Source organism: Ranitomeya imitator, chromosome 2 (genome assembly GCF_032444005.1).
Source record: "Ranitomeya imitator isolate aRanImi1 chromosome 2, aRanImi1.pri, whole genome shotgun sequence".
Classification (NCBI taxonomy): Eukaryota; Metazoa; Chordata; class Amphibia; order Anura; family Dendrobatidae; genus Ranitomeya; species Ranitomeya imitator.
Window position 1 is genome coordinate 165,049,954 of NC_091283.1, and position 24,579 is coordinate 165,074,532.

At 45.3% G+C, this 24,579-nt stretch overlaps 1 protein-coding gene across 4 annotated transcripts in view; it reads left to right on the plus strand.

Annotated features, from left to right (window-relative positions):
* The window catches only part of LOC138662311 (uncharacterized), a 167,396-nt gene that overhangs the window by 32,105 nt on the left and 110,712 nt on the right, over positions 1-24,579 (plus strand). For all 4 annotated transcript variants that reach the window (XM_069747779.1, XM_069747782.1, XM_069747781.1 and 1 more), the window contains exons 2-5: positions 10,610-10,662; positions 12,119-12,337; positions 12,556-12,633; positions 12,878-13,135. In XM_069747779.1, coding sequence (XP_069603880.1) covers positions 10,617-10,662; positions 12,119-12,337; positions 12,556-12,633; positions 12,878-13,135 — 601 coding nt within the window. In that variant the 5' untranslated portion in view covers positions 10,610-10,616. The remainder of the gene's footprint in view (positions 1-10,609; positions 10,663-12,118; positions 12,338-12,555; positions 12,634-12,877; positions 13,136-24,579) is intronic.

Sequence of the window (24,579 nt, forward strand, 5' to 3'; positions counted from 1 at the left end):
CCAGCCGTATGCAGAACCATCAGCGATCGTTGAAGCTTCCTCAGCACCGCCTAATAATCGACGTTGCAACAAGGTGGAACTCCACACTGCACATGCTTCAGACGCTGTGCGAACAGAGTTATGTATTTGTGGGAGGATACACATACACAGGCAGGTAGTTGGATAGCAGCCATGGAGTTGTCAGGTGTGCAGTGGTCGAAGCTACAAGACCTGTGTCAAGTCCTTCAGTGTTTTGAGGAATGCACACGCCTGGTTAGTGCAGATGATGCCATCATAAGCATGAGCATCCCACTAATGCGTCTGCTGATGCAAAGTTTGACGCACATAAAGGAGCAGGCATCTGTAGCCGAGGACGAGGGAAGCCTTGATGACAGTCAGCCATTGTCTGCTCAGGGAAGTCTCCTGGACGAGGTGGCGGACGAAGAGGAGGAGGACGAGGAGGATGATGGGGATGAATATTTTTTGGAGGAGGCAGCTTCTTAGGGGGCAATAGAAACTGGTGGCGTTGCAAGGTCAGGTACAGGGTTTTTGAGGGAGACAAGTGATGTTGATTTGCCAGAAAGTGCTCCTCAACCTAGCACAAGCAGTGAATTGACACCTGGAACATTGGCCCACATGGCGGATTATGCCTTGCGTATCCTCAAAAGGGACCCCCGCATTATCAAAATGATGACCGATGACGATTACTGGTTGGCCTGCCTCCTGGATCCATGCTATAAATGGAAATTGCAAAATATCATGCCACATGAGAACCTTGAGCAAATATTGGCAACCAAACAAGCAACTCTTGTAGACCGTTTGAGTCAGGCATTCCCAGTACACAGCGGTGGTGATGGTTCTCACACGAGCTGCAGGGGGCAACATGGCAGAGGTGTTAGAGGTGCACAAATCAGAAGTGGCGTTGGACAGAGGGGCTTTCTGACCAGGTTGTGGAGTGATTTCGCTATGACCGCAGACAGGACAGGTACTGCAGCATCAATTCAAAGTGACAGGAGACAACATTTGTCCAGTATGGTTACTAACTATTTTTCCTCCCTTATCGATGTTCTCCCTCACACGTCATTCCCATTTGATTACTGGGCATCTAAAATAGACACCTGGCCTGAACTGGCAGAATATGCATTGCAGGAGCTTGCTTGCCCAGCAGCTAGTGTGGTATCAGAAAGAGTCTTCAGTGCTGCTGGTTCAATACTGACCGAAAAAAGGAGTCCTCTGGCTACCCAAAATGTTGATGATCTAACCTTCATTAAAATGAACCAATCATGGATTTCTAATTATTTTGCCCCACTTTTCCCGGCTGACACCTAGCTTTCCAGTAAAAAGGTCTTGCTTTTGGACTGGTCTTACTGACTGTCCCAATTTCTCCATTTGCAGCTGCTGTATGTCCAGCATACGCCATCTTTACACCTCCCTAAATGGGCTGACTTCCCCCACGGGGCCGTGGTCACCACTTGGCGCAAGCACCTGTGCGAGTGCCGTTTGGCTGAAGAGGTGGGTGTGCCCACTTTTGTGCGACGGCACTGGCACAGGGTCCCTCATAGTACAATGAAGTGTCTCTGGCAGTGGTGGTGCGCACCCAACGTCAGACACACCATTGTAACCTGTGGGGCCCTGGGCCAGTACCGCCGGCCACGAGAGAGAATCCCCCCCAGCTTAAACAGTGCTCTACCACTTGCAAAATTATCTCTCACTGCTCCACCACTGCTTAGTCTATGCGGTTAAATCCTTCAATGGCACTGCCAATACCAATTTGCTGATATGCATGATGCTACTAAAAATATACTGGGGCCCTGTCCTACATTTACACCAGTTAATACTTTGTGCCAAATACCACTGTCTGCAAGTCAGCAGAGGAGCCCACCCCTGTACCTAGGTATGCCACCTGTTTATTTGTTAATTTTTTTTTTGCCAGACATTAACATCAATTTATTATTTTGGACTACTAACTGTGTCAGACACTCCTTCCAATTGTCCTCCGCTGACCACACCAATGCTGCCTGTGTACCCCTGGAACCTATTTAAACCTGCATAGAGCCAACTTTTTTATTTTAGGCCTAGTAAGTCTGTCTGCGGTCCCTCCTTCAAATTGTCCTCCGCTGACTACACCAATGCTGCCTGTGTACCCCTGGAACCTATTTAAACCTGCATTGAGCCAACTTTTTTATTTTAGGCCTAGTAAGTCTGTCTGCGGTCTCTCCTTCCAATTGTCCTCCGCTGACCACACCAATGCTGCCTGTGTACCCCTGGAACCTATTTAAATCTGCATTGAGCCTACTTTTTTTATTTTAGGCCTACTAAGTCTGTCTGCGGTCCCTCCTTGCAATCGTCCTCCGCTGACCACACCAATGCTGCCCGTGTACCCCTGTAACCTTTTTTAAACTGCATTGAGCCAACTTTTGTGTTTAAGGCCTACTACCAGTGTCTGTCTGTGCCACTCAATACAGCTGTCCTACTCTTAAAAAAGCTGAGCTTCAATTGTCAGGTTTTCAGCCTATCGGAATTTGAAAACTGCATTGAGGCTACAAGTTTGGTTGGGCCCCACTAACGGTGTCTGCCGCTCCTAGGTGTTCTCCTGGTTTCCTTTCCTGAGCTTCTATCTTCAGGCTTTCATTAAGTAGTTTTAATATTAAACTGCATTTGGCCTACTAGTTTGGTTGGGGCCTACTAACGGTGTCTGCCGCTCCTAGGTGTTCTCCTGGTTTCCTTTCCTGAGCTTCTATCTTCAGGCTTTCATTAAGTAGTTTTAATATTAAACTGCATTTGGCCTACTAGTTTGGTTGGGGCCTACTAACGGTGTCTGTCACTCCTAGGTGTTCTCCTGGTTTACTTGCCTTAGCTTCAATCTTCAGGCTTTCATTAAGTAGTTTTTATATTAACCCCTTAATGACCGCCAATACATCTTTTAACTGACCTGAGATATAAGAGACTAGCATCCACATACAGGTGACAATCCAGCAGCTGTCGGCTATACACTATAGCTGACAATTTGCTGTATCAGCCACGATCAGTGTTTGAACCGTCCAAATCTCTTTAACCCCTTAGATGCTGCTGTCAATATTAACTACATAATTAGAAATGGCTAACAAAGTGTGGGGGCTTCCTCTTTATCCCAATTGGTGCCCTCAGATCATGATCATGTGGTCCTGATGTTTGCCATGGCAATTCACAGCCAAATAGCGACCTTAGAGTCTGACGGCTGTTGTAACCTGTTCAGAAGTTAGCGGCATTTAGGTGGTAAAAAATACACATTTTAATTTCTGTCATGCCACTTTGCATTAATTCCTGAAAAGCACCTGAAGGGTTAATAATCTACCTGACAGCAGTTTTCAATTTGTCAGGGGGTGCTGTTTTTAAAATGGTATAACTTTGGGGTTTTCCCAATATATGGGACCCCCAAAGGCACCTCAAACATGGATAGGTCTCTAAAAAAAAAATTTTTGGAAATTTCCTTGAAAAAATGAAAAATTATTGCTACATTTGTAAACCTCCTAAAATGCTAACAAATAAAAGAATATTTTACAAACAGTGCTGATGTAAAGCAGACATAAGGGAAATGTTATTTATTAACATTTTGCTGTGGTATGACTATCTGGATGAAAGGGATAATCATTCAAAGTTTGAAAGTTGATAATTTTTTTACATTTTTCTCAAATTTCTGATATTTTTTTAAAAATAAACACAAAACATATCGACCTAAATTTACCATTATCATAAAGTATAATGTGTCATGAAAAAAAACAATCTCAAAATCACTGGGATTTGTTGAAGCATTCCAGAGTTATTACCACATAAAGTGACACTGGTCAGATTTCAAAAATTTGGCTCCGTCACTAAGGGTTAAACTGCATTTGGCCTACTTGTTTGGTTGGGGCCTACTAACGGTGTCTGCCGCTCCTAGGTGTTCTCTTGGTTTACTTTCCTGAGCTTCTATCTTCAGGCTTTCATTAAGTAGTTTTAATATTAAACTGCATTTGGCCTACTAGTTTGGTTGGGGCCTACTAACGGTGTCTGCCGCTCCTAGGTGTTCTCCTGGTTTACTTGCCTTAGCTTCAATCTTCAGGCTTTCATTAAATATTTTTAATATTAAACTGCATTTGGCCTACTAGTTTGGTTGGGCCTACTAACGGTGTCTGCCGCTCCTTGCTGTTCTCCTCCACTGAACAAAGCAGTGCCGCCTGTTTACTACTGTTACCAATTTTGAACTGCATTTAGCCTACTTACTGATTTGGGCCTACTCACTGTGGCAGCTTCTCATTACAGTTGTCCTCCACTGAACAAAGCAATGCCGCCTGTTTAGTCCTGTTACCAATTTTGAACTGCATTTAGCCTACTTTATTATTTGGGCCTATATCTGTGTTTCCTCCTCATCCTGCCCATTGCCCAGCCAGTGCTAGATGAGTCTGCTGGTACATTGACCCACACCACTACATTCCCCTTGCACGCTACACAGCCAGAATCTGACCCTGCTGAAAGTCAGGTTCCCCTTCCCACATACTATACCACCTTACATGGGGGCAAAGAGGAAGGGGCAGATGAAAGTGCAGGTTCCTTCATCAGGTGGGGGGGGCATACTCGTTGGCGACGTCACTGGCACAGGGCCCCTCATAGTACGCAAAAGTGTCGCTGCCGGTGGGAGGCGCCCCCGCCGTGTAAACACACCGCCGTACTTTGAGGGGCCCTGTGCCAGAGCCAATGCGAACGAGAGGGCCCCCCCTGCTTGCTCAGGATCACAGCACTTGCAAAGTTGAAATACTTACCTCTCCCTGCTCCACTGCCGTGACGTAGTCCACGTTTCCTGGGCCCACTAAAAACTTGAACCAGCCATACCCCCCACAACTTTAGCCAAATGACCCCCAATTTCCAATGCCTAACTATTATTATAAGGTAAATTAAGATTGACAAGGCAGGTGTTTTCCTGGCCTCCACCCACTGCCAACTATGCTTCCCCATTGACTTGCATTGGGTTTCGTGTTTCGGTCGATCCCCGACTTTTCGCGATAATTGGCCGATTTCACTCGACTCGACTTTTGAGATAGTCGGGTTTCACGAAACCCGACTCAATCCAAAAAAAGTAAAAGTCGCTCAACCCTAGTCAGCAGGTAATGTGACATCAGCGCCTCAGCCAATTACAGACACCAAATAGTAATTAGTAGTAAATATCCATTGTTGCCGAAGTTCAATAATAGGTATAGTAAATATAATTACAGTAACTATCCCTGGTGGCAGAGGCGTAGCTAGGGTTTTGGTTCAGGGGGAAGGCGAAACTTCTGAGTGGGCCCCTAACCAGGTAACCTTGATTACAACTCGGTGATGCCTCCTAATAGTGGAGGAGACCGTCAGCAGATGACCGCGCCGTTCCTGAAGATAATCTCTATTTCAAGACCAACATAGATATTACCGCCATATGATCAGTGGTAGATACCAGTCCTGTAGAACATATAAGAGATCACAGTACAGTTACAGATAATGTCTTACCACTGATGTCCTTTCTGATGGAATCGTTCACTTTTCCCGTCTTTTCCATCTGGCCCAGACCGACATGACAACTTCTTCCACCCAGGACTCGTCTTCAGAGAATACAACAAAGACACATTTCACTTCTCATATTCCAGCCCCATCACCATCTATTCCCAACCTGCACAAACTCCTCATCCTGCTGATACCCCAATACTGAGCCGCTGCTGCCGTATGTATCCCTATTACTGCACCTGATACCCCAATACTGAGCCGCTGCTGTCGTATGTGACCCTATTACTGCCCCTGATACCCCAATACTGAGCCGCTGCTGCCGTATGTGACCCTATTTCTGCACCTGATACCCCAATACTGAGCCGTTGCTGCCGTATATGTCCCTATTACTGCACCTAATACCCCAATACTGAGCTGCTGCTGCCGTATGTGACCCTATTACTGCCCCTGATACCCCAATACTGAGCTGCTGCTGCCGTATGTGTCCCTATTACTGCCCCTGATACCCCAATACTGAGCCTCTGCTGCCATAAGTGACCCTATTACTGCACCTGATACCCCAAAACTGAGCCATTGCTGCCGTATATGTCCCTATTACTGCACCTGATACCCCAACACTGAGCCGCTGCTGCCGTATGTGACCCTATTACTGCCCCTGATACCCCAATACTGAGCTGCTGCTGCCATATGTGACCCTATTACTGCACCTGCTGTGTGGTTCTCTGTGCCCTCTAAATTCTAAAGCACCCCTCTATAATATAGTAATGCTGGGTGCAAGTGTCCTAGAAAACAGGGCCCATATTTTGCCCCCCTAGAAAGTAATATTGCCCTGTGTGCCCCTTTGATAGTCACAGTAACCCGAGTTCCCCTATAACAGTAAGTGCCCACTTTACATTTAACCCCTTTACCCCCATGGGTGGTTTGCACGTTAATGACCAGGCCAATTTTTATAATTCTGACCACTGTCCCTTTATGAGGTTATAACTCTGGAACGCTTCAACGGATCCCAGTGATTCTGACACTGTTTTCTTGTGACATATTGTACTTCATGATAGTGGTAAAACTTATTTGATATTGCCTGCGTTTATTTGTGAAAAAAACGGAAATTTGGTGAAAATGTTGAAAATTTTGCAATTTTCCAACTTTGAATTTTTATGCAATTAAATCACAGAGATATGTCACACAAAATACTTAATAAGTAACATTTCCCACATGTCTACTTTACATCAGCACAATTTTGGAACAAAAATTTTTTTTTGTTAGGGAGTTATAAGGGTTAAAAGTTGACCAGCAATTTCTCATTTTTACAACACCATTTTTTTTAGGAACCACATCTCATTTGAAGTCATTTTGAGGGGTCTATATGATAGAAAATAACAAAGTGTGACACCATTCTAAAAACTGCACCCCTCAAGGTGCTCAAAACCACATTCAAGAAGTTTATTAACCCTTCAGGTGTTTCACAGGAATTTTTGGAATGTTTAAATAAAAATGAACATTTAACTTTTTTTCACCAAAAATTTACTTCAGCTCCAATTTGTTTCATTTTACCAAGGGTAACAGGAGAAAATGGACCCTAAAGGTTGTTGTACAATTTGTCCTGAGTACGCTAATACCCCATATGTGGGGGTAAACCACTGTTTGGGCACATGACAGAGCTCGGAAGTGAAGGAGCGCCATTTGACTTTTCAATGCAAAATTGACTGGAATTGAGATGGGACGCCATGTTGCGTTTGGAGAGCCCCTGATGTGCCAAAACATTGAAACCCCCCATAAGTGACCTCATATTGGAAACTAGACCCACCAAGGAACTTATCTAGATGTGTTGTGAGAACTTTGAACCTCCAAGTGTTTCACTACAGTTTATAACGCAGAGCCGTGAAAATAAAATATCTTTTTTTTTCCACAAAAATTATTTTTTAGCCCCCAGTTTTGTATTTTTCCAAGGGTAACAGGTGAAATTAAACCCCAAAAGTTGTTGTCCAATTTGTCCTGAGTACGCTGATACCCAATATGTGGAGAGGAACCACCGTTTGGGCGCATGGCAGAGCTCGAAACGGAAGGAGCGCCATTTGGAATGCAGACTTAGATGGAATGGTCTGCAGGCGTCACGTTGCATTTGCAAAGCCCCTCATGTAACTAAACAGTAGAAACCCCACACAAGTGACCCCATATTGGAAACTAGCCCCCCAACTAACTTATCTAGATGTGTTGTGAGAACTTTGAACCCCAAAGTGTTTCACTACAGTTTATAATGCAGAGCCATAAAAATAAAAAAATATTTTTTTTTCCCACAAAAATTATTTTTTAGCCCCCAGTTTTATATTTTCCTAAGGGTATCAGGAGAAATTGGTCCCCAAAAGTTGTTGTCCAATGTGTCCTGAGTACGCTGATACCCCATATGTTGGGGTAAACCCCTGTTTGGGCGCATGGGAGAGCTCGGAAGGGAAGGAGCACGGTTTTACTTTTTCAACGCAGAATTGGCTGGAATTGAGATCGGACGCCATGTTGCGTTTGGAGAGCTCTGATGTGCCTAAACAGTGGAAACCCCCCAATTATAACTGAAACCCTAATCCAAACACACCCCTAACCCTAATCTCAACGGTAACCCTAACCACACCCCTAACCCTAATCCCAACCCTATTCCCAACCGTAAATGTAATCCAAACCCTAACCCTAGCCCCAACCCTAACCCTAACTTTAGCCCCAACCCTAACCCTAGCCCTAATCCTAGCCTTAGCCCTAGCCCTAACCCTAATGGGAAAATGGAAATAAATAAATTTTTTAATTTTTAATTTTTCCCTAACTAAGGGGGTGATGAAGGGGGGTTTGATTTACTATTTATAGTGGGTTTTTTAGCTGATTTTTATGATTAGCAGCCGTCACACACTAAAAAACGCTTTTTATTGCAAAAAATTTTTTTGCATTACCGCATTTTGATAGCTATAATTTTTCAATATTTTGGTCCACAGTCATGTGAGGTCTTGTTTTTTGTGGGACGAGTTGATGTTTTTATTGGTAACATTTTCGGGCACGTGATTTTTTTTATCGCTTTTTATTCCAATTTTAGTGAGGCAGAATGACCAAAAACCAGCTATTCATGAATTTCTTTTGGGGGGGGGGGGGGGCGTTTATACCGTTCCATGTTTGGTAAATTGGATAAAGCAGTTTTGTTCTTCGGGTCAGTACGATTAAAGCGATGCCTCATTTATATATTTTCTTATGTTTTGGCGCTTTTATACGATGAGGACTATTTTATAGAAAAAATAATTATTTTTGCATCGCCTTATTCTGAGGACTATAATTTTTTTATTTGTTCGCTGATGATGCTGTATGGCGGCTCGTTTTTTGCGGGACAAGATGACGTTTTCAGCGGTACCATGGATTATATCTGTCTTTTTGATCGTGTTTTATTCCACTTTTTCTTCGGCGGTATGATAATAAAGCGTTATTTTTGCCTTGTTTTTTTTTTTTTACGGTGTTCACTTAAGGGGTTAACTAGTGGGACAGTTTTATAGGTCGGGTCGTTACGGACCCGGCGATACTAAATATGTGTACTTTTATTGTTTTGTTTTTTTTATTTAGATACAGGAATGTATTTATTGGCACAATATTTTTTTATTATTATTATTTATTTATGATTATTTTTTTTTTTTTTACACATGTAATTTATTTTTTTGTTGAACTTTTTTACTTTGCCCCAGGGGTGGACATCACAGTAAAGTGACAGATTGCTGATCTGACACTTTGCTGTGCACTGTGTCAGATCAGCGATCTGACATGCACAGCAGGGAGGCTTCCCGGTGCCTTCTCTGAGCGCTTGGAAGCCACCTCCCTGCAGGACCCAGATGCAGCCCCGCGGCCATTTTGGATCCGGGCCTGCGTTGCTCTGAGGGTCTCAGGGAAGCACGCAGGGAGCCCCCTCCCTGCGCGATGCCTCCCTATACCGCCGGAACACTGTGATCATGTTTGATCGCAGTGTGCCGGGAGTTAATGTGCCGGGGGCGGTCCGTGACTGCTCCTGGCACATAGTGCCCGGATGTCAGCTGCGATAGTCAGCTGACACCCGGCCGCGATCGGCCGCGCTCCCCGCATGAGCGCGGCTGATCGCTCTGGACGTACTATTCCGTCCTTGGGAAGTAGGGCCCACCCCACATGGACGGAATAGTACGTCCAATGGTAGAAAGGGTTTAATAATGTCCCGAGTGTCCTCTGTACAGCTCTCCTATACACAGCATGATGTCTCTTATACACAGTATAATGCCCCCTCACTGTATATATACTGACCTCTTAGTATCCCCAAAACTGTTTGATGACTACAACACTGTACAATGACCCCCTCACTGTAATCTCCATACTGTATGATGGCCCCCTGGATAGCTTCCATATAGTATAATGCACCAGATCGTCCTAAATATAGTATAATGCACTCCCCTAAAGCCTCCATATATTATAATACACCAGATCGTTCTAAATATAGTATAATGCTCTCCCCATAGGCCTATAGGCAATCTTGCCTTGCGCAGGCGTGTACTACCAATATTGTGGCCAGCATGCAGCCAGCGGGTAAGGAAAGGGTGAATCAAACACCCGAAAACTCCGCCCACATGACCGAAATCCGTCCCGCCAAATTCAGGTGACAGGTTCCCTTTAAGCTTAGATACACCAGCTCAGCAGACAGTCACAGATCATAGGCTTAGATACAGCAGTTACATGCTGTCCAGGAGACTATGTCAGGATATTAAACAGCGGGGTGATTTCTTGTTTCTCTGGTTAATCTTATAAAAGTTAGCAGAGGAGTTTTTGACCTTTCACCAGCTCGGCCGTGACTCAGTCTGTGGTTATAGAGGCAGAAGTAAGAAATATAAAAGATGTACATTGTAAAGCAGAAGCTGCAGGATTGTTCTATACAAATAAAAAATGGAACAATCTTTCCATTTAACCATGGAGGCAGTTTTGTCAAAACTAGAGCAGAGGAAAAGCAGAGACATTGCCCACAATCACCAATCAGCTCCTACCTCTCATTTTTCAAAAGGCCTCTGAGGAATGAAAGCTAGAAACTGGTTGCTCTGGAGATCTGCGTTACTTCAGTGAATTCTTGGGTCGTATTTGGTCTAATGTTCCCTTTTCTTTCTTTCAGATCAGACATGGCATTCAGCAAGAGATTTGCTAGCCTGCAGCTTCAAGAAAAAGGTGATCAGGAGCTGGTAGTACATTTATGTGTATTCTGCTCCATTTTTCACAGAACAGGTGTCCCTTAAAGGGGTTGTCCACTTTGTACAATCCCTTTTAGTTGCAAGGTTCACTGCTTGGTTCTTTAATGGCCAGACCAAGCATTAAGAGTTTAATTTCCCTGCAGCGTCTCCTCTGGAGAAAAGACACATTAAACATCTTTCATTGAAATGAAAAAAAAAAAAGTTAAAAAAAAGTTTAAAAAAAATAAAGTTTGAGTGACTCCAGGTTTCCCAATTTAAAAACAGAGATAAAATAAAATAAAAAAGAGACCCTGATTCCAGTGATGTGTCACAATCAGCAGCAGAATATCCCTAGAGGACTAGTAAACCTGCTGCCATGTAGTACAACCATGCCTCCACCACTGATTGGCAGCTTTCTGCCTATGCAGAGTACCCAAAAAGCTACCAATCAATGGTGAGAGTGGTGTTATACAAAGGTCAGCATTCAGAGAACTGCAAGATCTGCAGAGAAAGCAGTTTTTAATCGTAACTGTAGCAAGCAGCCTAGTAAGATAAGTGATATATCATTGGAATCAGTGTCTCTGCCCCTACATCATGCTCTGAGATGGGGTAGGAAAAACCTGGTGACAGATTCCCTTTTAGAAGTTAAAGGGAACCTGTCACCCCCAAAATCGAAGATGTGCTAAGCCCATTGGCATCAGGGGCTTATCTGTAGCATTCTGTAATGCTGTAGATAAGCCCCCGATGTATCCTGAAAGATGAGAAAAAGAGGTTAGATTATACTCACCTGGGGGGGGGGGGGGGTGCGGTCCGGTCCGGGGCCTCCCATCTTCATAGGATGATGTCCTCTTCTTGTCTTCACGCTGTGGCTCAGGCGCAAGCGTACTTTGTCTGCCCTGTTGAGGGCAGAGCAAAGTACTGCAGTGCGTCGGCACAGGGCAGACAAAGTACGCCTGTGCCGGAGCCACAGTGTGAAGACAAGAAGAGGACGTCATCGTAAGAAGATGGGAGGCCCCGAATCAGACCGCCCCTGGGTGAGTATAATCTAACCTCTTTTTCTCATCTTTCAGGATACATCGGGGGCTTATCTACAGCATTACAGAATGCTGTAGATAAGCCCCTGATGCTGGTAGGCTTAGCGCAACTTCGATTTTGGGGGTGACAGGTTCCCTTTAATGGACTCCTAAAAGTGTTAAAAAAACAAACACCTTATTTCTCTTTTTGGGGCATTTGACAGCATTCTATTTCCCCGGTAACCAAAGAGAGAAGAGGCAGGAAGTCTGAATCATTTACTACTCTGAGGAACACTCGATATTTTGTAATATGGTTAGTAACCAGTAGAGGGTGGCATGTAGCTATGGTTATTACCACTGCTGATTGATAAATATTATATATTATGTAGGTATATTTTATATATTGTTTAGTGTAATAACATGTTCCTTACTGTCAATCAGGAATTGATATTGCGCAGTTTGAGCAGGATTTTTTGGCTGCACATAATAAATATCGGAAGTTGCACGGATCGCCTCCTCTTCAGCTGAGCCGAGACCTCTGCAAGTCAGCGCAGAAATGGGCCGACCACCTGCTCTCCATCCAGACCCTGCAACATAGCGGCAGTAAACTTGGAGAAAACTTATACTACAAGAGCAGCTCCAAACCCAAAGACTTAGCAGGTACGACATCAAGGACCAAACTACAACTTGCCCAGCAAAAAACAAGTATTCATATGGCCATATTGACAGAAAAATAAAAAAGCTATAGCTCTTGGGAGGAAAATAACATTTGAATGAGCTCTATGAAGCCTGTTAGTGGGCCACACTCCTACATAACGGTACACAGTAACACGTTCAGCACCATAGGAATAAAATGTGTCCTTGTATTTTGTACATAGGCCATGAGCCCGTGGACAGTTGGTACAGCGAGATAGAAAACTATGACTTCAGCAAACCTGGCTTCTCCAGCAACACAGGTAAGAAACTCTTAGACAGCCAAAAGTATAAACCATGACAGTGTTCATACAAATAGCGCCTCTAGTGGACAAAATATTACGAAAAATAATTTTACTACTTGTATATAGATTTGTGTTTGGCTAGCCTGACCTCTAGTGGCCAAATAGAAAACTACCCAATGCTAGAAATCATGGAAATGTTTTATATTTTGTTTTCCTTGAAGGCAATCGTTGGATGCCGAGCAATAATTTACATTTTTTTAAGGTCATTTTACCCAAGTTGTCTGGAAGGACTCCAAGGAGGTTGGATTTGGGCTGGCTATGGATGGTAAAAAGGTCTACTTTTTGGTGGCCCAATACAGCCCTGCTGGAAACATCACCAACCCAGGCTACTATGAGAGGAATGTTTTGCCCTGTGCGACAACGCTACCTACTGCCAGTGCAGGGTATGATGCCCGGGTAAAGCCAGAGAGTAACAAGGAACCATCTGTGGCGAAGACACCAATATCCAGGGCTGACCAAGGTGAGAGACGGGGCAGGGATGGATATCATAAGTACTTGGGTGGGGCTTATAACAGATAATTTGCTATGTCCCCATATAGTGCTCTTTCTGTTTCCTATTTTTAAAGGGAACCTGTCACCTGAATTTGGCGGGACCAGTTTTGGGTCATATGGGCGGAGTTTTCGGGTGTTTGATTCACCCTTTCCTTACCTGCTGGCTGCATGCTGGCCGAAATATTGGATTGAAGTTCATTCTCTGTCCTCCATAGTACACGCCTGTGCAAGGTAAGATTACTTTGCGCAGGTGTGTACTACGGAGGACAGAGAATGAACTTCAATCCAATATTGCAGCCAGCATGCAGCCAGCAGGTAAGGAAAGGGTGAATCAAACACCCAAAAACTCCGCCCATATGACCCAAAACCAGTCCCGCCAAATTCAGGTGACAGGTTCCCTTTAAAAGCGTGTGTGTATATGAAATGCCATAGAGTGCTAATATAATACTACCGTAATCAGCAATACAGCAGTGCTACACAATAAATGTATCAAATTAATAGCGACATACAGTGCAATATTGCAAAGTACCATAGTAAATTAATATAAAAGTGTCAAATTAGAAGTGCCATACATTGCTAATATAATACTACTGTAATACAACAATTTTGCAGTACAATGCATAGTCAATATACTTTTGCCATAGAAAACTAATATGATAGTGGCATAAAGTACAACAATACAAATGCTCATAAAGTATCAATAGTACTGCAATACAGTGCACAGCTACACAGTACCAAAGAGAATCCATACCGATGTAATAGTGCCAAACGAAAAGTACAAATAACCATAGGGAATCAATATAAAAGTGTCATAAAGTACAATGGTATAAAGTGCAATAGAGAATCAATATAAAAGTGCCATGTAATAGTGCCAAAAATGGAAGAATACAAGGTACTAACAGAATGGCACCAAATCGTGCAACATTACAAAGCACCATAGTAAATGAATATAAAAGTACCTACAGTGTAACAATGTGAAGTACTAGAGAAAATCAATGTGTAAGTGCCAATGTGATATCACTACACAGATCTAGTAAATATCTACCTCTGCCACTTTACAGCAGACTAGATGGTGGCCTGATTCTAACGCATTGGGTATTCTAGAATATGCATGTCCACGTAGTATATGGCACAGCCCACGTAGTATATTGCCCAGTCACGTAGTATATTGCGCAGCCACGTAGTATATTGCCCAGTCACGTAGTATATTGCCCAGTCACGTAGTATATTGCCCAGTCACGTAGTATATTGCCCAGCCACATAGTATATTGTCCAGCCACATAGTATATTGCCCAGTCACATAGTATATTGCCCAGCCACATAGTATATTGTCCAGCCACATAGTATATTGCCCAGCCACATAGTATATTGCCCAGTCACGTAGTATATTGCCCAGCCACATAGTATATTGCCCAGCCACATAGTATATTGCCCAGCCACATAGTATATTGCCCAGTCACGTAGTATATTGCCCAGTCACGTAGTATATTGCCCAGTCACGTAGTAGATTGCCCAGCCACGTAGTATATGGCCCAGTCACGTAGTATATTGCCCAGCCACATAGTATATTGCCCAGCCACATGTTTGCGCTGGTGTGCCAAGCAGCCATTCCCTGATTGTAGGCTGGCTGTCTTATTTGGTATTATCACACCTGTGTAGTCGCCATCTTTACTTGGGCCCACTGCACCATGAGAGTGCATTTGATTTGAGGCCTAGACAGGTAAGCACCTTTGCCTGTTTTTCTGTGGTGTTTTTTCTAGAATAGTGGAGGTTTTTTCCTCCTTTTTTTCCTCCTGTTGTAGTTTTTGCCCAGCCACATAGTATATTGCCCAGCCACGTAGTATATTGCCCAGCCACATAGTATATTGCCCAGCCACGTAGTATATTGCCCAGCCACGTAGTATATTGCCCAGCCACGTAATATATTGCCCAGCCACGTAGTATATTGCCCAGCCACGTAGTACATTGCCCAGCCACGTAGTACATTGCCCAGCCCGCGTAGTACATTGCCCAGCCCGCGTAGTATATTGCCCAGCCCGCGTAGTATATTGTACAGCCCGCGTAGTATATTGCCCAGCCCGCGTAGTATATTGCACAGCCTGTGTAGTATATTGCCCAGCCCGCGTAGTACATTGCCCAGCCCGCGTAGTACATTGCCCAGCCCGCGTAGTATATTGCACAGCCTGTGTAGTATATTTCCCAGCCCGCGTAGTATATTGCCCAGCGCGCGTAGTATATTGCCCAGCCCGCGTAGTATATTGCTCAGCCCGCGTAGTATATTGCCCAGCGCGCGTAGTATATTGCACAGCCCGCGTAGTATATTGCCCAGCGTGCGTAGTATATTGCACAGCCCGCGTAGTACATTGCCCAGCCCGCGTAGTACATTGCCCAGCCCGCGTAGTACATTGCACAGCCCACGTAGTACATTGCCCAGCCCGCGTAGTACATTGCCCAGCCCGCGTAGTATATTGCACAGCCCGCGTAGTATATTGCTCAGCCCGCGTAGTATATTGCCCAGCGCGCGTAGTATATTGCACAGCCCGCGTAGTATATTGCCCAGCGCGCGTAGTATATTGCACAGCCCGCGTAGTATATTGCACAGCCCGCGTAGTACATTGCCCAGCCCGCGTAGTACATTGCACAGCCCGCGTAGTACATTGCACAGCCCGCGTAGTACATTGCACAGCCCACGTAGTACATTGCCCAGCCCGCGTAGTACATTGCCCAGCCCGCGTAGTACATTGCCCAGCCCGCGTAGTATATTGCTCAGCCCGCGTAGTATATTGCCCAGCGCGCGTAGTATATTGCACAGCCTGCGTAGTATATTGCCCAGCGCGCGTAGTATATTGCACAGCCCGCGTAGTAGATTGCCCAGCCCGCATAGTATATTGCCCAGCCCGCGTAGTATATTGCACAGCCCACGTAGTATATAGCAATGTGGACATCATATCCCTGTTAAAATAAAAGAATTAAAATAAAAAATAGTTATATACTCACCCTCCGTTGGCCCCTGGATCCAGGAAGCACTTACCGAGGCTCCTCGCGCGCTCCGGTCTCAAGAGTGCATTGCGGTCTCGCGAGATGATGACGTAGAGGTCTCGAGAGACCGTTACGTCATCATCTCGCGAGATTGCAATGCATGAGCGGTCACCGGAGCGTCGCGAGGAGCGGGAAAGGCGCCGGAAGGTGAGTATATGATGATTTTTTTTAAATTATTTTTAACATTAGATCTTTTTACTATTAATGCTGCATAGGCAGCATCAATAGTAAAAAAGTTGGTCACACAGGGTTAATAGCAGCGTTAATGGAGTGCGTTACACCGCGGCATAATGCGGTCTATTAGCGCTGCCATTAACCCTGTGTGAGCGCTGACTGGAGGGGAGTACGGAGCGGGCACTGACTGCGGGGAGGAAGGAGCGGCCATGTTGCCGCCGGACTGCGCCCGTCGCTGATTGGTCGTGGGAATAGTCGTGGGCGTTTTGTCACGACCAATCAGCGACTTGGATTTCCATGACAGACAGAGGCCGCGACCAATGAATATCCGTGACAGAAAGACAGACAGACAGACGGAAGTGACCCTTAGACAATTATTTAGTAGACTAGATTGTGGCCCGATTCAAACGCATCGGGTATTCTAGAATATGCATGTCCCCGTAGTATATGGACAATGATGATTTCAGAATTCGCGGCAGACTGTGCCCGTCGCTGATTGGTTGAGGCAACCTTTATGACATCATCGTCGCCATGGCAACCATTATGACATCTATGTCGATACTGTGCCCGTAGCTGAATCAGAGACGCGGGATGTCTACGTCCTTTATGACATCATCGTCGCTGTGCCCGTCCCGACGCGGGATTTCCAGGACAGACAGACGGAAAAACCCTTAGACAATTATATATATAGATATCACAGATGCTGATATAAAGGTTTTTACTTCTATAGCATGTGGTGCAGATAACCCGTGGAATATTCTAGACTCGGGAAGTTTTAGAATTCATAGTGACTTTTATGTAATACTTTCTGCTTCTCATCTCAGTCTCTCTCTCACTAAATATATCCTGAACAAGAGCACACGTTTCACACTGACAGCAGGTTTTCTCAGCTTTCCTGATTTTTCTCACCAAGGTTCAGACACTTCATGTTCTGCCTGTAATGACTGCAGCAGTGTGAAAGCTGCAAACTCCATCAGTAAGAATTATATAATGATCCCCGCCCTATATAATAAGCCTATGAGTGGTAATATTTCATATACCGACCATGAAAAGCCATGACTACAGTGTGTGCCCCTTGTATACCACACCCCTCCATCTGACCACTGCTAGTTTATTTAATGCTTTGTTCCAAGCTTTTGGTCATGGCTCAGATAGTCGGAACAAAGACAACAACATATGGCCTCTATACAGTCCAATGCCTCACCAAATGCACAATTCTGAAACATGGACAAGGGACGGCCACAGGACGGAATGGTACAGCCAGGGACGGACTGGGGTGTGTGGGCCACATAGGAGGAACTGACCCTAGGGACCCACCTTACAGCTATATGTAATTACCTGTTGGCTGTTATCCCCATTATAGTGGAGCATCGGCTGCAAAACACAGGTGGCTCCTGCACATCTACTGTGAGTACGCTATATAACTGGGATGTACAATTATGGTAGTTTGCATTAAAGGGCTTCTTTGGTTAAAAGCAGTTGTAATAATACCACACACAAGAGAGAAATACCACCACACCTTGATTGAACTAAATACCGCCAGACTGTGACCAGACCACATATTACCACTACATAGTGAGCAAATAATACCACATACAAGAGAGAAATATCACCACACCATGACCAGACCACATATTGCCACCACATAGTGACCAAATACTAACACTGATCATCAATAAAAACCACAGTTCTAATACTGTTATTACCAGTGATTTTATACACAAAGTAGTGTACAGTATAGTGTCAGTGTACAGATAATACAGTGATCACCAGTGACATTATACGCAGGAGTTCTATATATAGTGTCACTGTACAGGTAATACAGTGATCACTAGTGAAATTATACGTACAAAAAGGGCTGCGCGGCACGCCAATACTTAGGGGTGCACGAATAGGATAATAATCCAAAATTATGTAAAAATAGATTCGGCAGACCTAATTTAGATGCAAGAAAAATAGAGATAATCTTATTGGTATAGGTACATCCACCGTTTGAAAAAGTTGACATTGCGGCCAAACCTAGGCTTCATCAGAAATTATCTTCAGCTCTTGAAGACGACACAAAAAAGTCAGGTACACCTGAGCAGAGGAGTCTTAGGAGAACCGAATAGAGCGCTGGAGACATGCACTACTGCGCAGGGGATAGGGCAGCGCTCCCAATCCGTGAAGAGTTCAGTCCATATATAGAATGAATGGACAATCATACTGAGCGTATGCTCAACACTGTGGCACTGGTCAAGGGTTCTTTCAGCTGATCCAGGGCTCGTTACTGCGAGTTTTTCCAGTCAATGGGCCGATTCTTTGGGCCTTTTCTGGTCTTATTCAGAAACTTGTGAAGAGGCTCAGCTATCTAAAGCGAAGTTCGAGATGATAAAATGTTGGTAATATTCCCTTAGTCCCAGGAAGACTCGTGTTATGATCAGGCGGCCTTGGAACAACATGAAAAAACCTTCGCTGGAGTAGTGGTAACTATACAGACCGCTAACCCTGAACTTATCACAGACACTAGAAGTAGCCGTGGGGTGTGCCTATCCAGACCTAGACACCTCGACACAGCCGGAGAACTAATTATCCCTAAAGATGGAAAATAGGAAAACTGACTTGCCTCAGAGTAGACCCCCAAAGTATAGGCAGCCCCCCCCCACAAATAATGACGGTGAGTAGGAGAGGAAAAGACACACGCAGGCGGAAAACAGATTTAGCAAAGGAGGCAACTTCTACCTAGATAGGGAAGTATAGTACAGGATACTGAGCGGTCAGCACAAAATCTACAAAATATCCACAGCAGAAAAATACAAAAACTCCACCACCTAACTAAAGGTGTGGAGAGTATATCTGCAACTCCAGCGAATCCAACAAGACTGAGAAAACAACAGGACAGTCGAAGCTGGAACAAATAAACTATGAACCGCATGAAAAAATAGACATACAGCCTGTGAGCCTAAGAAAAAGAATAAGACACTTATCTTTAGCTGAACTGGCAGCAGGCAGGAGGCCAAGCAGAGAACCATTACTGGCAATAGAACATTGACAACTGGCAGGGACTAATGAGTCCTGCAAAGCTAAATACCCCAGTCAGCTTTGCAATTAGCAGATACACCTGTCCAATCCTGCAGTCCAGACTCGTAGATCTTGAAGAGTCTGTGGCAGAGGCCAGTTCCTTAGCGCTTCCACTTTGCTTCCAGCCGGGCTGACTCCACCTGAACACAACATATGCCCTAGATATTCGATTTCTATCTGAAACAAATGACACTTTTGGGTCTTCAGACCGTGGGCCTGTAGACGGGTCAGCATTTATCGTAATCTTCATAGCTGTTGTTCGAAGGTGGGCGCATGAACAATGACGTTGTGACAATCTCAAGCTTAAATCCTTCTTTCGGACTATGGTGCAGCCCATGGACTGACTCTCCTGCATTACTCCACCACTCTGCATCTGTGATAGCATGGCTTTTATTTCCTGGTACAGGTTAGGGGGAATTTGTCTAATCACTCACAGATTGGAGGCATGTCTCCCTTCGGAATCTTGTGTTCAATGCGGGCTGTACATCCAAAATTATCTTCATTTCTGGAGACAGCAGCTTGAAACGCCCATAACATGTCTCCTATCAGCTGAAATTGTTCGGAAGAGAACTGACTGGTGTCCAGTCATATTATTTCAAGACTCTTCTGGCTATTCTACTTTGGTGTCAGATCTGTCCTTGGATACAGTCACAGCCTATGGTTCCTGTTCCTCAGCAATCAGGGCCAATTGGAGTTCGGGGACTGTATTTCTCCCGCATGAAGTACGACAGGAGAATCTTGTACACTGGCACACCGACAGTTACTTGTCCAACCACCACTGTCGCCATAGTACGTGCAATCATTAGGCCTTTTACGGTTCCTGTTGGCTTCTGGATCTCAATAATCACCTCTATTCCATTGAGTCTTCGGTGGCTTCCCACATGCATCTGTACGATCTGCTCCTGATAAGGCATGATAATATTTTGATGCCCTGGTGAGACGGTCGCAATCCCCACCACTTTATCTTCGAGAACACTGTAGCGAATCCCACATACCCATCTCAGTCTCTAGAACGTCTTCTGGATAGGCCGATGTTTTGTGACTTTCTGAGAATATCCCGGGCCATCTTTGTGGAACATCAACAGGTCTAGATCATGCAGGATGTTCATTCCTAATATAATCGAGGTTCCTGACTGTGAATCCCCATCCACCAGCATGACCTTTTTTGACCCACATCCAGGTTTCCAATCTTCACATGCATCTGCTCTAACCTGTGGACTGAAATCTTCATCTGGTTAACGGCCATCAGCTTAATCAGTGTTCCTCGCTCAGCTTTAATAAAGTTACCAAAATGGGTCTCAATGTACTCCAGTGGCATTGTGGAGACTTCGGCTCCAGTATCTACTAGGTCGCTCATGGTCTTGTCTTCAATCAGTATGCCCATCACTGGACTTCGGGACACTAGGTTCTTAGGGCATTTCCCCTAGTGCACCCTACCACTGGAGGTGATCCTTATTTACATGTAATGGCTCCCACTCATCCGTTTTCTGAGCGGGGGCAGTTTTGGAAGACATGCCCTCTTTCTCAGCAACTTTAGCATATTGGGCCCCGGGGTAGAGCATGTTCTGGTGTTCTCGAATTTGGCTCTTGTTTGAACAAGGTTGTCCTTGAAGGTGGGACAGGCCGCGCTGGGACATCCAGTCCCAGGTCTCTTCTGGTGACCTATACGAAGGGATGTTTGTCAGGTGTCTCAGTTCTTCCCACCCCATTTGTCGGGGCGACAGGTCATACTTCAAATGGGCCATCTTCCTCAACCGCACTTCATGGGTAATGGGGCGTGAGACCTTCTTAGCTGATCCACTTGCCGGGTCAGTTCCTGAACTGTGGCCCTCATCTCAGCCAAGGAGTCGGACTGTGGATTTTCATCTTGGACTTCCTGTTCTCTGGGGCCATACATCCGCACAGTGGTGGAGCCCATATCATACTCCCCTTCATGAGCAATAGCTTCTGCGGCAATCTTGGCAAACTGAAGTGTCTCATTCGCTCGTATCTGATCCCTCAATGTCCGCCTCAGCAATGAATCCATTAGTCCCTGAACAAATGGTTCTTTCAGGATGGTGTCAGGATCGGTGAAAATAGAGGCTTCAGCCTTGCATTTTTTTACAGGTCTTTACCATTCCCTGTAAAATATTTATATACTGGGAAACGCTTTTGTCTTGTAGCTAACACTGATTAAAGAAGCACGTCTAGAAACTAGCGACCAAGGCTCTCTCTCCGTAAACCTCCTCTAATATGGCTACAATGTCATCTACGGCTTTTCGTGTTGATGCGGGATGCTGCGTCACCTTTTCCTGGACTTCTCCCTCTAGCACATGCAGCTCCTCATCAAGGTTCTACAGTCTGTATGTACTTCGCATACGATCGGCCAATTGTTTAATTGGCATGTTATTGCCATCAAATTTTGCACGTTGTCTCAGTATAGACTCTGCTGATAAGCTAAGGTTCGGAGCGTCTAGAGTCGGCAGGAGAGCGACTGGGACTGGCGCTCCTGCGGACCCAACGGCCTGTACATTGCAAGGCTTTAAAAGACTCCTCACCTTGACATGTCAGGTTTGACATGTCACTCTCTGCAAGGAGAAATGTTACCTCTTGGATCCCAGTAACAAATTCAAAGACAGTAGTATCTGTCAATAAAACCTACTAAGGCTAGGTTCACATTTGCGGTTGAGTCCGCAGCGTTTCGTACGCAACCGCATGGCAAAAAACGCATGATAACGCTGCATTTTTTATCCGCATCAACTTATGCAAAAAAAGGCAACGTTTGCACGCGTTTTTGCATGCATTCGCTTTTTTAGGCGCATGCATTTGTTATGAAAATTTTTTTCAAGGAGAATTTCCTTGACACAAGCCACGCCCAATATGCATGGCTCATGGGATTTCTGTATGTAGACCCTTGTGCAAACGCAAGCGAATGCATGTCCTTGGGTTCCTATGCATTCCCATAGACTGTAATGCGTTGTTTTGACGAACTCCTTCCGCAAGCGTCCGAAAGCATATGGCGGCGGAAATTTGACACCACAAAAATTCTAACTGGGTGCGTCTGCCGCACTCAGCCACACAAATGCGAAAATACGCATGCATAATCAAACACGGGTGAACGCATGCAAACGCATTCACCTGCGTCTACAATGTTAAAGATAGGAAATCAAGACGCATGTGGATGTATGTGTCCAAAACGCTCCGGACACAACCGCAAATGTGAAACCAGCTTAAAGGGACTCTGTCACCCCCTCCAACCGTTATAAACTAAAAGAGCCACCAGTGCAGCAGTAATGCTGCATTCTTACAAGGTGGCTCTTTTAGTTTTTGGTGCATTTATTCCCAAAATAAAGCGTTTTATAACTTCTCCAAAATACCTTTCTTTAACCAGGGAGGCAAGTCTTAACCCCCCTGCTTGAAACGCCACACTGCCGTCACTCAAATCTTCTTCAGGGGCGCCGGGCGCCGCCCCCTCCGCGCTGTTTTCCCATGAAATCCGGCGCCTGCACTGTGCAGTACTGGCTGGTGCAGGCGCAGTGAGCTCTGGCCGTCTGACGTCACATTCAGTCTTGCAGACTGCGCCTGCACCAGCCAGTACTGCACAGCGCAGGCGCCGGATTTCATGGGAAAACAGCGTGGAGGGGGCGGCGCCAGGCGCCCCTCAAGATTTGAGTAACGGCAGTGTAAATCTCTCAAGTGCAGGGCTAAGTCCTTAGAAATAAGTCGAACAAGTCCCGGAGTCACCAACAACAGATCCAGAGTCGCACCGCTCTATCCAGACTTTCTCCAAGGATGCCCATCTTCCCTTCCACTCGGGTTCACCTTCGACACCTCCCAACTGCCCACCAACCTCCAAAACCCCGCGCTCCAACTTTGGCCTCTCGCCGCTGCCCTCTACTGGCCATATCATATATTACATCACAAATCTCCAACAATACAGTAAACTGTGATTAGCCCTTACAGTTCCACCTTCTTTGGAGGCAGTAGTGACCCACTTACCTCTTGGGCCCCTGTGTAACTGCCAGGTTGCACCAATGTTATGTTTGCCTCTGCCCCAGCCCAATTGCTGATAACAGATAGCAATGAATTACACAGTTTCATGACCTGTAGGTAATATGATCCTCGCACTCTACTTTCCGTTTACTCAGGTCGTAACTATCGGTGACACCTGTTGTTCTAGGAAGTGCCCTGTGTCGCCAAACATTGTATATCAGAAGGATCCTGAAGTTACATGGTGTAAGAAAACCAATGATGTCCAGGTGTGGGAAGAGTTCATAGTCAGGTTTGCATTATGCAATATGTCATCCCCAAAGCCCCCTGAAGTGTCAGGCTGCCGTCACACTATCAGTATTTGGTCAGAATTTTACATCAGTATTCCTGAGCCAAAACCAGGAGTGGAACAATTAGAGGGAAAGTATAATAGAAACATATGCACCACTTCTGCATTTATCACCTCACGGGGGGAGCGCGGCCGTGTGTCAGCTGACATCCGGCACTATGTGCCAGGAGCGGTCACGGACCGCCCTCGCCACATTAACCCCCGACACACTGCGATCAAACATGATCGCAGTGTTCCGGCGGTATAGGGAAGCATCGCGCAGGGAGGGGGCTCCCTGCGGGCTTCCCTGAGACCCCCGGAGCGTTGCTCCGAGGGTCTCCTAGCTCCTTCCTCCCTGCAGCAGGCCCAGATCCAAAATGGTCACGGCATCGGGGTCCTGCAGGGCGGTGGCTTCACAGCGCCTGCTCAGAGCAGGTGCCGGGAAGCCTCCAGGAGTGCACGTCAGATCGCTGATCTGATACAGTGCACAGCAAAGTGTCAGATCAGCGTTCTTACACTATAACATGATGTCCCCTCCCCCCCCCCCCTCCTCGGGGCAATGTTATAGTGTAAAAAAAAATTATTCACATGTGTAAAAAAAAAAATAAAAAAAATCCTAAAAAAAATATATATATATTGTTCCTATAAATACATTTCTTTATCTAAATAAAAAAAAACAATAACGGTACACATATTTAGCATCGCCGCGTCCGTAGCGACCCGACCTATAAGACTGTCCCACTAGTTAACCCATTCAGTGAACACCGTAAAAAAAACGGGGGGAAAAAACAACGCTTTATTATCATGCCGCCAAACAAAAAGTGAAATAACACGCAATCAAA